This window comes from Pleurodeles waltl, chromosome 12, assembly GCF_031143425.1.
Source record: "Pleurodeles waltl isolate 20211129_DDA chromosome 12, aPleWal1.hap1.20221129, whole genome shotgun sequence".
Taxonomy (NCBI): Eukaryota; Metazoa; Chordata; class Amphibia; order Caudata; family Salamandridae; genus Pleurodeles; species Pleurodeles waltl.
Window position 1 is genome coordinate 587,852,116 of NC_090451.1, and position 13,580 is coordinate 587,865,695.

A 13,580-nucleotide genomic window follows, 5' to 3' on the forward strand; every position below is an offset into this window, starting at 1 on the left:
GAATACAAGGGTCCCTACTGCTCAGCCATCACTGGTGGCAGGAAGGATTTTAAGGTTATGATTAATCTGGGGAAGATCCAACACTGGAGAGCTGTTGTTACAGGTAAGTAACTCTTCTGTACTTCATTTGACAATGCTCCGCATTTCACATCTTGTAATTATATTGTCTAGTTAAAGCTCTTTCATGAGAATGAGGATAAAATGACAGTTGCTTTCAGTAGAAGTGATTTAAAGCATTAAAGTAGTTAAGCTGAAAAATGAGCTGTAGCATTCCGAATTGGGTCTTGTGAAAGAAGTAAGAATATGCAATTGACGCCGTGAAAATCGCAGGGTATAGGAGTAACAGAGACATGTATACAAATATGAGCAGTACAACATTTAGCCAAAAGCATATAGTCTGAAACATTTCAAAACATCATGTTCATGATCTTTAAGTAACCCTATGAAACCTATGCGAAAATCTACACATATAATCAACAATTTTCTCCTACACATGCCTACTGCTGACAACATGAATCTATTGGGCACAGAACTTTCTGAAGAGACCATTATGGCTCAGAACACTTTTTGGCAGATCCCTGATCAAATCTCTTCCGGAACTTACAACAGAGACAGGTTAGGGAAATTGCTAATAAAAGACTTTGAGGCAATGGGGCTTCGATCCACTTATGGCCGGTACAGCACGGATCAACTTCCCTTATGTGCGTTTTTTTTAATGAGAAAGTGAGAATGCTAATAGACTTCACGATTCTATCATCCTCCTTGTTCCGTCAAATCTTGAAATTCCAGGTAGCAAACAGAGGGGAAAGTGATCATCTACCACAAGAGCTGCACTTTGCTCATCCAGTTGACCATCATGACCTTACAGACTCGCTGCAGTGTGCAACATATACAAATAACGGTAGGAAAATCAAACAGATACTATACCAGACCTGGCAGGAAGAACCAAGCGAATATGGTCCTTTATATTGAATCACACTGGTCTTGAGCGGACAGCACAAATAGCCTGGGATGAGTTTGCACGTGAATTTCTGGCATCGTGCCAACAACAACAGCAAGGGACAAAACATCTCAGACCTCAACGACCTCCATTTGGACGGCAAACAAAGATACTGAAACAGCGCCCTTCGCCTCCTTCAAAAGGACCCCAGAGACAAGGCCTTAAGAGCACTGGTGTCCACTTCCAGATCTGCCTACCGGGCTCACTTTTCGGCAGCCGGGTTAGCCGCAAAACTCCTGCAGGCACTAATGTCAAATAGGCATGCGCAGTTTTGGAAACATATAAACAGCTTAAGTTCCGCAACTCACCCTTGCTCTACAATTACCATCTCAGAGTCAACCTGGTATCAATAGCTCTACTGCCATTTTGCCCCCCCTACTCAGGGGACCCAAGGTGAGGGCCTCTGCACCCAGCAAAAAACTCAAGTTCAGGATCAAAGCATCTCTCGCTTTTCTTCACAACTATGCAGCTGTTCTCAAATTATCTCAGAAAGAGTGAGAAAGAGAATTATTAAGTGTCAGAGGGAGGGAGCTCCAGGACCCAATGGTATCCCTGCCGCCTTATACAATGAGGAATTGGAATTTTGGGCAAAACGTCTTTTGGCACTCTATAACAGAACAATTACCAACAACATCGTTCTGCAGTCATGGAGAGGCTCAATCATCTCCCCAATTTTTAAAGGGAGCTCAACGAATGATATAGCAAACTACCGACTGATTGCACTCCTAGATATCAAGTCCAAACCTTTTACGGGGATCCTCTTAGAGGAAATTGAAACCCAGGCTGCTGATAACAACTTGATCCTGTTGAATCAAACCGGCTTCTCCAAAGGGATAGGCACAACTGCTAACCTTATGGCTGTCAGCGTGCCAAAAAGCCCCTCTCTCTTTCTTGCATGGACTATAAAGCAGCATTTGATTGTGTCGACAGAATAAAAGTATGTTCTAAGCTTGTAAAACGGGATATCCCAGCCCACCTTCTAAAAGCAATAAATCTTCTCCTTACAAATACATGGCTGAGGATCAAATTAAGTGATGGCACACACCTCTCCAGAGAAATTCCAACCTCCCAGGGTCCGCGGCAGGGATGTGTGCTCTCACCTCTTCTTTGCAACCTCTTTCTTGCTGATTTACCAACAAGACTGGATGAGGAGAACTCTCACCCACCAAGATTAGGGCGACAACGCAGCCGAGACACCAGTGTTACTTGGGCAACAGTAAAATTGAATCTGTGCGCGAATACAAATACCTGGGCGTCCTCCTTGATTAAAACATCTCTTTTAAGCCCAACCTGGAAAGGCTCAGCCGGAAATCCATCTCTCTAACTTTTGCATTTAAGCACGTTAAAAATGCCACTGGTTGTTTAGCATACCTCCTCCTACTGAAGGTCATTTAAGCCAAACTAATCCCCACAATAACATATGTCCGTGAAGTATCGAGGGGTAGAGGAGAGGAGCACTTGGACAAAATAATCGTCATGCTCTTCAAGGGGCTGTTTAGACTGCCAAATTGTGCTTCACCGGCCCACGTTTGTCTTGAATTTGGCCTGGTCAGATAGTCTCTTCCCTTATGAAATACCGAATGGGCTGTCTTCCAACGTACGCCCATCTTCCCAGGTGGACGCAAATCAATATGATGGGCATCTGCCGGCTCTGCGGACTGGCCCCGGAAACACTGCTCCCTCAGATATGCTTCTGCAAAAGTACTATGGTGGACCGTAAAAGGCTCCTATGACCAATATGACTTCAAAGGGGGCCGCGCAGGTGCAGGTCGGTGATTTTGACTGGATTTAAAGGGGATGATGTGCAGACTGGTGAAATTCTTGGACAAACTAGGGACCCAGCTCCCGGAGATTGAGAACCTAAGACATGTGCATAATTAGTTAGTAACTAAACCTGTAATAATCCACAATTTTGCTTGCGTAGTCTAAAATTGGCCTTTTTAGTATTTTAATATTTTATTTGTGTTTATTGTTTGTGTAATGGTTTTAATTAACCAAACACACTGTTAAAAATAAACTGAAACTACTGCTGACTGTTATTACAGGATCCCCAAATCACCTGTTGTGTAGATGAGGAAAACTGCAGGCATTATGAAACGATCCTGTCAACTACTAAAAAAAAAAAAACACAAATTAAGATCATATTTTATTTGTTAGTTTTGATATTACATTTCTTTTACCAGAACAAATTGTATGTAGTAGTCTATACTGGAAGGAATTGCTCAGTGTTTCATATGTATGAAAAAAATAAACGGAGGCCCTGACAGCGGTCACAAGCACTTCTGTTTATTTTTGGGGGAACCTTATCACTTACATTCCTGTTCTAGAGCATGATTCCTGGTCTGTTTCTGTGAAAGGGTAGGCAGAACTGCTGTTTCAATGCTTTATCAAATATTGAAGTAAATGGAAGTGTTCAGTGCTTAGTTTTAGAACTGTTGTTCACACAGATATAGCGTCTTTGGAAGGAAACATTTGAATGATGGTTATATTTTTTTGAAACTTTTTATCTCTACATATAGAACATCCTGTTTCTGCACCTGTCCGGAGATTTTGCATAAAGACAGAGGAAGGGTCCATGGACAGTGCTAACATAACACAAGGAAGGCGAAGTGTCAGTTATGGTCCACTTATGAGTGAGTATAACATCCTTAGTTTGTTAGAGCATTTGAGAGCTGAAGAGGATGATGATTAAAATGGATTGATGTAGTGGTACATCATTTTGATATAAAAAATGAGGATTTCAGTAAAACATAATGATAGTTTGTCACTGTCTCAATAAGGTGCTGATCTTTTAAGCTGTAGAGCATGGTACAAGCATTTTGTCAATATATTGTCTGACGAAAATATTGTGTCCTGAATATAGTTTGCAAAAATCTCTCCTTTGGAGTTAATAATAGAAAATCAGCACTCAATGAGACCGTATTATTGTAAATAGTATTTAGGACATTATATTTGTCAGACAATAATTTTTCAATGGCATTGTGATGAACAACCAAGTGTAGTGTGGAAGCATTGGTAGTTTGAGACTGTGTTTGGGCAAACAAAAACTGTTTTGCGGCATGAAATCTCTTCTAGATTCACATGCTCTATACAATTCCATCATTTAGTACTTGTGTCCAGAAGCGTGTCTGTTTTCCTAACAACTTGTTGGTATGACGTAAACCATAATCCCACAATGCCTATATGCATGTCCATGATGGAAGACTCTCTTTTTAGGCATTGATTATGAAGGTGCATTGGAGAGCTCCTCGAAGAACACCGGAAAGTGTTTGAGGAAGTAACTGAGTTTGGTGTTTGACACTGAAGACAGGTTTTTTTGTGGTTTTGCCAAGGAAGCGATATTGGGAAAATGGTGGTTGGTTCAAATGGGATCCTAGGGGTTCCTCAACGTTATTTTAGATCATGATCTCACATTTCAAATTTTGCTCAAACTCACATCAAAAGTTTGCTTTGAACAGTGAGCACCCAGTCTGTATGATCTGTCTCCCACAAGCACATAATTCAGAAGACATCATCCCATGCTCGTACTTTAAACCAAATACATTGATACACAAAGAAAAAAATCCTTTGAGCGCATTTGACAGCTGCAGACATAGCAGGCCTATCAGGATAGGAAGAGAAAAAGTGCTCCGTCGATGAAAGAAATACTTTGTCCAGTGACATTGAGGCAGAAGAAGCTCATGGGGAACACCAAGACATTGTCATCAAGGATACATATGAGGTCGAAGATCAGTGCACATAAAAGCCAACACTGACAGTGCCACATGCCCGAAAGCCACCAGAGATGTCCAAAAAAAAAGTCATCCAAGGTAACGCCCAACAGAGAAACATTGGCCTTTGAGCAAAAGCTTAGATCCACAGAAAGCCAAACCCTTGAAGGAGCACAAGAAACTTCCCATCCCCTGGGAAAGAAAAACTTCCAAGTGCCCTTGAAGGTAAGGTTTCACAGAAACATAAAACCTGTTATGTTGTTGAGATTGAGAGGATGAAGAAGGCATAAGAAGTAGAGATCAAGAACCTGCTGAAAAAGAAAAAAGATATTGAGGAAGCCAAGATGTCTCAAGAAAGCGAGGCTGTTAGAGGTTAAAAAGCCTACGCAAGAACTTTTAGTTAATCAACAGGAAGAAATACTTGATAAAGATCATGACAGAGGTACGGGGGAGGAGAAGTGTATTTTTAGCTCTCATACCGATGATGTAGGTTTTGATAATCCACAGGAAGAGACTTTATGGGAAAATGTGGAAGCTGACTCACCTCAGGAAGAAATTGAGGTATATCACTCAAGGTCATCCCTCCTGAATGATATATCTACTTACCTCTCAATTTTTAAAAAGGTAGCTGATGCTTCTAAGGTCAAGGTAGAGATGAAAGAAGACACATGTTTCCTCCCCTCACACTCTGCCCAGTTGGGGAGAGCAAGGAGGCTTTCTCAAAGCCAACAACAGTGAAGGCAGTCACCCTTGCATAGAGAGAAAATACTGGGTGTCTACTTATGGCCTAATGTATATCCACAGATACGTCGAGCCAGACACCCTTATTTTGCCTAGAGCAAGGAAGATGCCATGCCCCTGCATCCATGCCCCCGCCAGACAATAAAGTAAAAGGCTAGAGTCTGTCAAATAAAAGATGGCCACTGCCACACCATAGCGGATTTCTAGCTCAAACACCCTTCTAAACTGGCATGCCTTTCAATACTGGGAGAATATTGAAGACCTGATATTGCATCTCACAGAAGAATACCATAATAGAGCAAAAAAGTGTCTTTGAGAGGGGAAAAACACCAGCATCCCCTGCCTGAAGATGTCTCTTGACTGTGCAGATACAACAGGCAGACAGTTCACTATGGGGAGAATCATATCTTAGGTTTCAAGTGTGGGTTCAGTCCAATAATATTGGCATTTCTCCAACAGGGAGCCAGCACTTTGGACCAGGGATGAACCAAACTCTGGAAGAAATGGAAAAGGCAAATGAAACTGCAAAGGGAATGGCAGCCCTCCAAGTTTACAGGCCCATATCCCAAAGGGGAAACCCATGAGAGGAGAAAACAGGAGAGGCATAATTTCTGTGCACAAGGTCAAAGACAACAAGAGACCAGCCAGTTCCCAAGTCCTGTGCAATGGCAGCCGCAGCATCTAAAGACCTTTTTTGAAGGTAGAGGTAAACCTACAGCAGAAACTCTAGGGGATTGCCTTAGTTACTCCAAGTCACTTGAGCAGCCCCCCACACCCACACACATACAACATACCTGTAGGCAGGAGAATTGAGGACTTTCTCACAAACTGGGAGGACATTTCCACTGACAAGAGGGTTGTAAATTCTGTACATCATGTTTACTCTATGGACTTGATAAGAAATCCATCAACAACATCCAAAGCACCAACACTACAAAAAAGGGACCAATTGCAAGTCCTGGAAATAGAGAAGCAAGAACTGCCATTAAAGAATGTGCTTTTGCTTGATGGGACTTGCTCTCCCAGGAAACACCTGGAATCTCTCAGCTGTGTCTGATATCGAGGGAGGAGGAGGTGCCAATCCCTTGAACTGAATAAAACTACCCGGAGGCTCCTGCAGCACAGGAGGCACTTTTGCTCGAAGCGCCTTGCTCTCCTAGGAGATACCTTGTATTTCTCACCTGTGGTTGATATAGAGGGAGGAGGAGGTGCCAATCATTTGAACTGAACAAAACTACCCAGAGGGTCCTGCAGCGTGGGACACGCCCAGTCCATGAGCTGGCCGTCCACATCCATTGAAGTGTAGAGAAGGCTGGGCTGGTCCACCCCTCTGACATCTGCCTTGAGGTACTGCTAGTGGCCTTGCTTGCTGCTCTGGAGCCCTTTTGCCTTTACATACCTTTTACTGTAAACTGTTGTGTTTGATTTTAAGAGAGAGTGGTTACTGTTGCTGTTATCCAAACTAGCGAATTTGGCTGGTGGCCCTCATACAGCAAAGAAACGTCTCAAGTCGGCAAGAGGGAGCTGTGTTATAAACAAAATTGGTGACTTCCTGGAGGAGGTAGAGGTATTAAATTTGTCAGTCGCTCCCATATCTGATTTCTTCCCAAGGGAATTCCACTGCCTTCTCAGAATAAAAGACCAAGAAGAAGGTCCCAGATATGTTTATGCAGGCAATGAACACAGTCTCTGCTTCTCACGTACCCCCACTAGAGAACTCCTAGACGTTAAGAAATCAGGGTGTTGGGTGGGTAGTAATGCTATGGCTATGGCCATTTTGGATGTTCCCTGCCAAAATAGGTATTAATTATTCTGCCCAGGAGAGAGGGTGTAACTGGAGGGGAGGAAAGGGCAACCGTGGCCCAGGTATTGCAACCTAGAGTGAAAACTGAATGTTGATTATTTGGTGTGGGTGATTATGGGGCTGGGGCTGGGGCTGGGGCTGAAGCTGGTTATAAAAGCTTTAGAAGTGAGAATCGATGAGGCATTGTCAACAAGGTATCCTGCCCAGACTGCACAGGCCAGTGGGGGCCAGAAGGGGGGACTGGTTCTAGGTTCTCATAGAGATCCCCCAGCCCGAGACTCTGTGTCTCAGTCTGAACTTCCAGCCTCCAATCTTAGAAGTTGCAGGGTGATATCCAGCATGCAAATGGCTTATTCTGGAGGAAGCTGGTGAGGGGTTAGACAAGTTCGAGTAGATGTGGCTTCAATTTCAAAAGTTCTAGGGGGGAAGTTGCATATTACAAGGAATCAATAGTGGAACGTTATGCCCAGTGAAACTCTTTCTCTCAGTCCCCCTGCTCTCGCCCCATAAAAAGGACCGTGCGCAATGAGTGCCAGTGGCCACCCATCCCCCCCCAAACTAGGGTCAGATCTTTTTTACTGAAGTCCCTAAAGCCATGCAATGGCATAGGGAAGGATGTGATTCCCTAACTAATAAGGTTATCTATTGGTTACAGAATGTAACAAAGTGCTACTTAATAATTAGAAGTGGGATTGTGAGTGGTGAGCGAATTGTGACCCCTGGAGAGCCCTGCAACTTGGTGAGGATGGTTTTGAAACACCAAGCCTTGGTGGAGTGTCTTCTGTCCATGGACGCCCATAGACTGTGTAATGCAAACAGTGAAATTCAGATCAAATATTGAGAAGAACTAGTAGTACCCCGCTAAGGGAAAGAGCAGCACATACCAAGATCAGTTTTTGGTCAGAGTCCACATCGGTCTGGCGAGTTGGGCAAAACTAATTGACTGGGTACAAGTGCTGAACGTAGGTTATCCCCAGACGAGTTTTGAAATTGAGTCTGGGGGTCATGGTGAGACCTCTATTATTTGGTGTTCCTTCTAGTGTTACCAGAACAGTTGGGATTAACCTCCTGATGGCTTCTTGGGAGGTTTGCTCTGAGACAAATTTAGGTGGGCCAACTAGAAACTATATGATGGAGGGGACCTCTGCACCATGTGTCCAGGAAGCAACAAAAAATTGCACAGGTAATTTGATTAAAATCCTTTCCTGGAATGTAGCTGGAATTAGCCCCAGAGTGATGGTTCCAAACTGGGGGCAGTTCATAGATAGGTCTGACTTTTTTCTCTTCCAGGAGATCTGGAGCACAAGCCCAGTCATTAGAAATGCATACACATCATTTCGTATTAATGCAACAAAGCCCTCCACGGGAAGACCATCAAGGGGCCTAGCGATTTGGGCAAAGACAGAATTGCCATGTTCAGTTAGGGCTTTGACACTTAACTCAATGGATATATTGGCAGTTAGGGTGGATTTTCATGCCAGCAATCTCTTGGTGCTTTTTAATGGGTACAGTTGGGTTGACTGGCAAAACAAGGAAACCAAAGCTACAAGCTCACTTGAGGACTTCCTCTTAGAATATGAAGGTAGAGGAAAGGTTATAGTAGCTGGAGACTGTAATTCTACCTTTGAACCACTAGTGGCTTCCGTCCTGCATCCAACAACTGACCAGAATATTAAATAGAGATTCCCTTCCCTGAAGCTCCCCATAGCAAAATGGTCTCCTAAGAAGGCATAATTCTTTTTTTCCCATTTGCTGCTCTAAAGTAAAATTTTAGGGTCCCTGCAAAGTCTGACATTGAGGGCAGATGCACGTTCAATAGAGTGGATCATTCTAGACTGACTGTTATTTAATTGAGCTGAAAATTTGGCAATTTGTACACAATATGGTTGTTATCGAAAGGGTCAATAACTACAATGCCCTTAGTTTGTTGTTGCTAAGTGACTTAGAAGACAGCCCCGAATTCGAGGTAACTCTCAAATTGGGGATTTTGCACTCACCAACAATGGAAAAGCCTTTAGTGGGAGTGGGTTTGGAAGCACCCAGAGGCCTTTGGGTTGGTAGTTGGTAAAGTTAAGCATCACATAGAGATATTGGAGGGCTATGCCAGATGGAGAGAGGTTTGGTTTGGTAAAAGCCCATGATGCCTTTTTTGCTAGTATTAGAGACCTTTTGGTGCAGGATAAAGATCATGTCACCAAGAACCAGAAGGAGGCACCTTGGTATACCAAAGCTTGGAGGTTGGCAAAGATGGGGCTTTTAGCTGCAACTAAATCTAAGACTAGGCTTGAGCTAGGGCTTTGAGGGGCAAACTATAAAAGGTAACTGGCAAAAGCCAAGAGGGTTTGGGAGAATGCGCTCTGGGATGACTTGACCATTCCTGTGAGTACCAAAGATAATAGAGTATTTTCGAAAACCCTGGCATTTAGAGGAAAAGGCTCAAGGAAAAAAGTGGAATATTTTGGACAGCCCCAGGATTGGGTGTCCCTTTTTAGTAACTTGTATTCCTGTTTGAGGCACAGTCCTGGGTTGGTACTGGTCATTCGCTGCCAGCCAAATTAAAGAAACATAAATCCATGGAGTTTGAGCTCAACGAGTATGTGGAAGCTATTGGGCCTAGCTTAAACCAGCAAAAGCTCCAGGTCCCAGTAAGATTCCAAATTAGCTTTTTCAGGCACACCTTGATGCCTGGGGTACCTATGTTAACCACCTCTTGAATGCTATTTTAAAGGGTATGAAAATAACTGTCTTTTGGCATACTGCAGAGAGAATACCCATTTTTAAGATGGGCCAGATAATGTGCCGAGTAATTACCGACCTATCCATCCAAATACATGTCTGCAGAAGATTTTCTGCAAGCTGGTATTTGTGCACCCATTGGATTGGATCAAAGACAATGATGTACTATTGGTTTTCCAGGCAGGGTTCAGAAGTCTTGAAGTGGCATTAGTACTTGGACCAGATCTTTCGATTTAACTATATTCTGGAAGACCGTGGCAAACAACAAGGGATAGCTTTTTGTCATTTTTGTTGATTTCTGTGCAGCCTTTTATTTAGTTCTAAGAGCAATGCTTTGGACAACCCTTGACAAAATGGCCATCCCTTCCAATTTATTGTAAATCCTTGTGCAGTTGGATGAAGACAATTATGCTAGAGTGAGGTAGGGGGGGACCAGGACCAACTCACCGATCCTATAAGCATCAGGCTCGTTGTGAGGCAGCCCTGTGATTTGCCTCCAACCCTGTTTTCACTATTTATAAACAATGTAGTGGAGTGGGTGGACAGAGACGGATGTGACTCCAAATGTGGCAGGAAGGATAGTACCAGCTTTGCTTCATGCAGATGACACCTTGTTGATTTCAAAGACTTCTAAAGGTTTACAGCAGCTCCTAAATGATTTCAACAATCTTTGCAAAGAGTGTGGGTTAGAGCTCAACAGGCCCAAAACCAAATTCATGACATTTAACCTTGCGAAGTCTACATGTGTCCAGGGCCTGTAAATTAAATGCTACTAGTGGGCCTTCAGTACTGATTGTGCCACCCACGTAAGTAGCCCCTTAACCATGTCTCAGGCCTGCCATTGCAAGGCCTATGTGTGCAGTTTCACTGCCACTTCGACTTGGCATTTAAAAGTACTTGCCAAGCCTTAAACCCTCTTTTTTCTACACATAAGTCACCCCTAAGGAAGGCCCTAGGTAACCCATAGGACAGGTGCTATGTAGGTAAAAGGCAGGGCATGTAAACATGTGTTTTATATGTCCTGGTAGGAAACAAAAACCTAAATTGTTTTCTACTACGTTGAGGCCTGCTCCTTTCATAAACTAGCATTAGTTCTGCCCTCATATACTTTTTGTGTGGTAGACTGTGATTTGAAAGGGGTAACCAGGTCATATTTAGGATGGCAAGAATGATAATTGAAAATCCTGCTAATTGGTGAGGTTGGATTTTATATTACTATTTTAGAAATGCCACTTTTAGAAAGTGAGCACTGCTTCCAATCAACGTCTGGGCTGGGCTGGATGACAGCTCCCTTGTGCATTTCACCCAAACAACCACAAACACAGGGCACTCAGTCACATTTGCACACACCTGCATATTGAATGGGTCTTCCTGGGCTGGAAGGGTGGAGGGCCTGACACTGTTTCAAAGGCTAGTGGCCCGCCCTCACACAATGGACTGCCAATCCCCCTTCTGGGACCCTGGCATTCTGGACTGCACTGAAAGAAGAATTTTTGCACTTCAAAACCACTCTTTGAAGTCTCCCCCACTTGAAAGGCATTTTTGGGTATAAAAACTGGGTCTCTGACCCCACCAACTCAGACACTTCTGGGCCTGCACCTGAACTCTGTCAGAAGACCTGCCTGGCTGGCCAAAGGACTCTCTGGACTGCTTTGCTGCAAAGGACTGCTGCCCTCTTGTTGCCCTGCTGCCCTACTGGACTCTGACTGTTCTGGAAGGACTCAGACTCCACCCCCCCCCCCCCCCCCCCCCCCCCCCCCCCACCCCCCAGTGCTCTCCAAGGGCTTGAATTGAGCTTACCTCCTGTCATGGAGTCTCAGGGTCTACAAAGACCTCCACTGCTAGCTTTTTGCTAGTACACCACTTAAGCGACTTCTGAACGACTTCTGCGACGCCAGAGATGCTGCAGCCTACTCCCGCTCCGTGAACCTCGCTGCACGCAACAACTTCGGCCTGCAACGCAATTCAGACGTCACCAAGGGTCATCGCGACACCGCAAAGTCGACACATCACACCCAGATGGATGGAACCAGTGACCCCGCCAGATCACAAGGAATCAGTGCATCACAGGCGATGCCGCATCATCTATCCCTGCATCCGGACGGAGCCGATGCTGCACCTCCACCTGCCTCGCAGCACAGAACCCACACCTCTATCCTCGAATGCCATAAGGGACTGATGCCACACCGACTCCACCAACGCCTCTTTCCAACTCCGTGCACCGTTGTTGTTCTTCAGTTTCAAAAGGCACTGTACCTGGGGGGTCTGTGTGACTCTGTGACCGGCACCGGTGTTGTCGGATTGTTGGGAACTACTCCGTCAACAATACCGTGATAGCCCTATGTTTTCTAGGTGCTTTAGTTGGATTGAATCTTTAAAAATTCATAACTTTGCTTGTGTACATTGGATTTTCATCGTTTCAACAGTAATTTATTTAGATAAATATTCTCCATTTTTATAAATCTGCGTGGTATCTTTTTGTGGTGTTTTCACTGTGTTACTGTATGATTTATTTCACAAATACTTTACACATTGCCTTCTAAGTTAAGCCTGACTGCTCAGTGCCAAGCTACTAGAGGGTGAGTACAGGATAATTTGGATTGTGTGTGACTTACCCTTACTAGGATTATGGTCCCTACTTGGACATGGGTGTATACCTCTGCCAACTAGAGACTCCATTTCTAACAGGCAGCAACTTCCCACCGGGTAACCTTAGATAAAGAGCCCATAGAGGATGATGTCTTATTCAAGAACCACCATACTTCACATAAAGCAACACAGTACCTACCTACACTAAAAAGAATGTTGAGGCACTCGGACGACATTTTCAAAGATCCTGCTAGGATACCTGATTCTTTAGTTGTAGTCAATGCCCGTAAGAGGGTGAATTCCCAAGCTGCCAGCGAAGCTCCACCTCCTGACAAGAAGAGCAAGCTCATCGATGCCCCTGGGAAGCGTGTTGAAGCCTAAGCTGCCAGTCACTGGAGTATAGCAAACACTATGGGATTGTTAGCTAGGTATGTCTGCGCCCACTGGGACAAGATGGAGGAACTCCTCCAATACCTCCAAGAGGAGCATAGGAAGAGAGGCCAGGAGATAGTTTCTGAGGGGCAGCTCATCTCTAATAATTCTATTAGAGGGGCTTCTTAGACTGTACCCCATCTCCTGTTTTTTTGCCCAGCTTATGGTGACCAGAGATCAAAATGGATATTGCCCCGGTGAAGAGAGTTAGGAACCAGGGGGCACCTGGAGGCTTTTAGGATCCTGATGACTGACAGCTCTAGGTTGGTGGTACTTTCTGTTGCAAGATTTCCTATGTCCACCTTGATTTGGTGCTCCATATGCATCCAAGCTAGTGAATAGGAAATTATGTGTCCACTGTAATCCCATGTGGTAGGGCTTGGAATATGTGCCACCTGTAGTTTGTTGTATCTGTTTAGTCCTTAGTCCCTGGGAAAATCTTCTATGCACTTTACCCTTAATGAATTTCAGTTCTGACTCTGTGTGATTGTATTTTAAAGACATGTTTTACAAATATTTTAGGGTGTGTTATTTGTAGCTTGGTCTATTTGTCTGTTCCAAGTTTTTG

General features: G+C 44.1%; 1 protein-coding gene across 5 annotated transcripts in view; it reads left to right on the forward strand.

Moving 5' to 3' along the window:
* Positions 1 to 13,580, forward strand: part of LOC138268266 (uncharacterized) — a 237,814-nt gene that overhangs the window by 145,778 nt on the left and 78,456 nt on the right. For all 5 annotated transcript variants that reach the window (XM_069217751.1, XM_069217749.1, XM_069217752.1 and 2 more), the window contains one exon: positions 3,520 to 3,633. In XM_069217751.1, the coding sequence (XP_069073852.1) occupies positions 3,520 to 3,633 (114 nt within the window). The remainder of the gene's footprint in view (positions 1 to 3,519; positions 3,634 to 13,580) is intronic.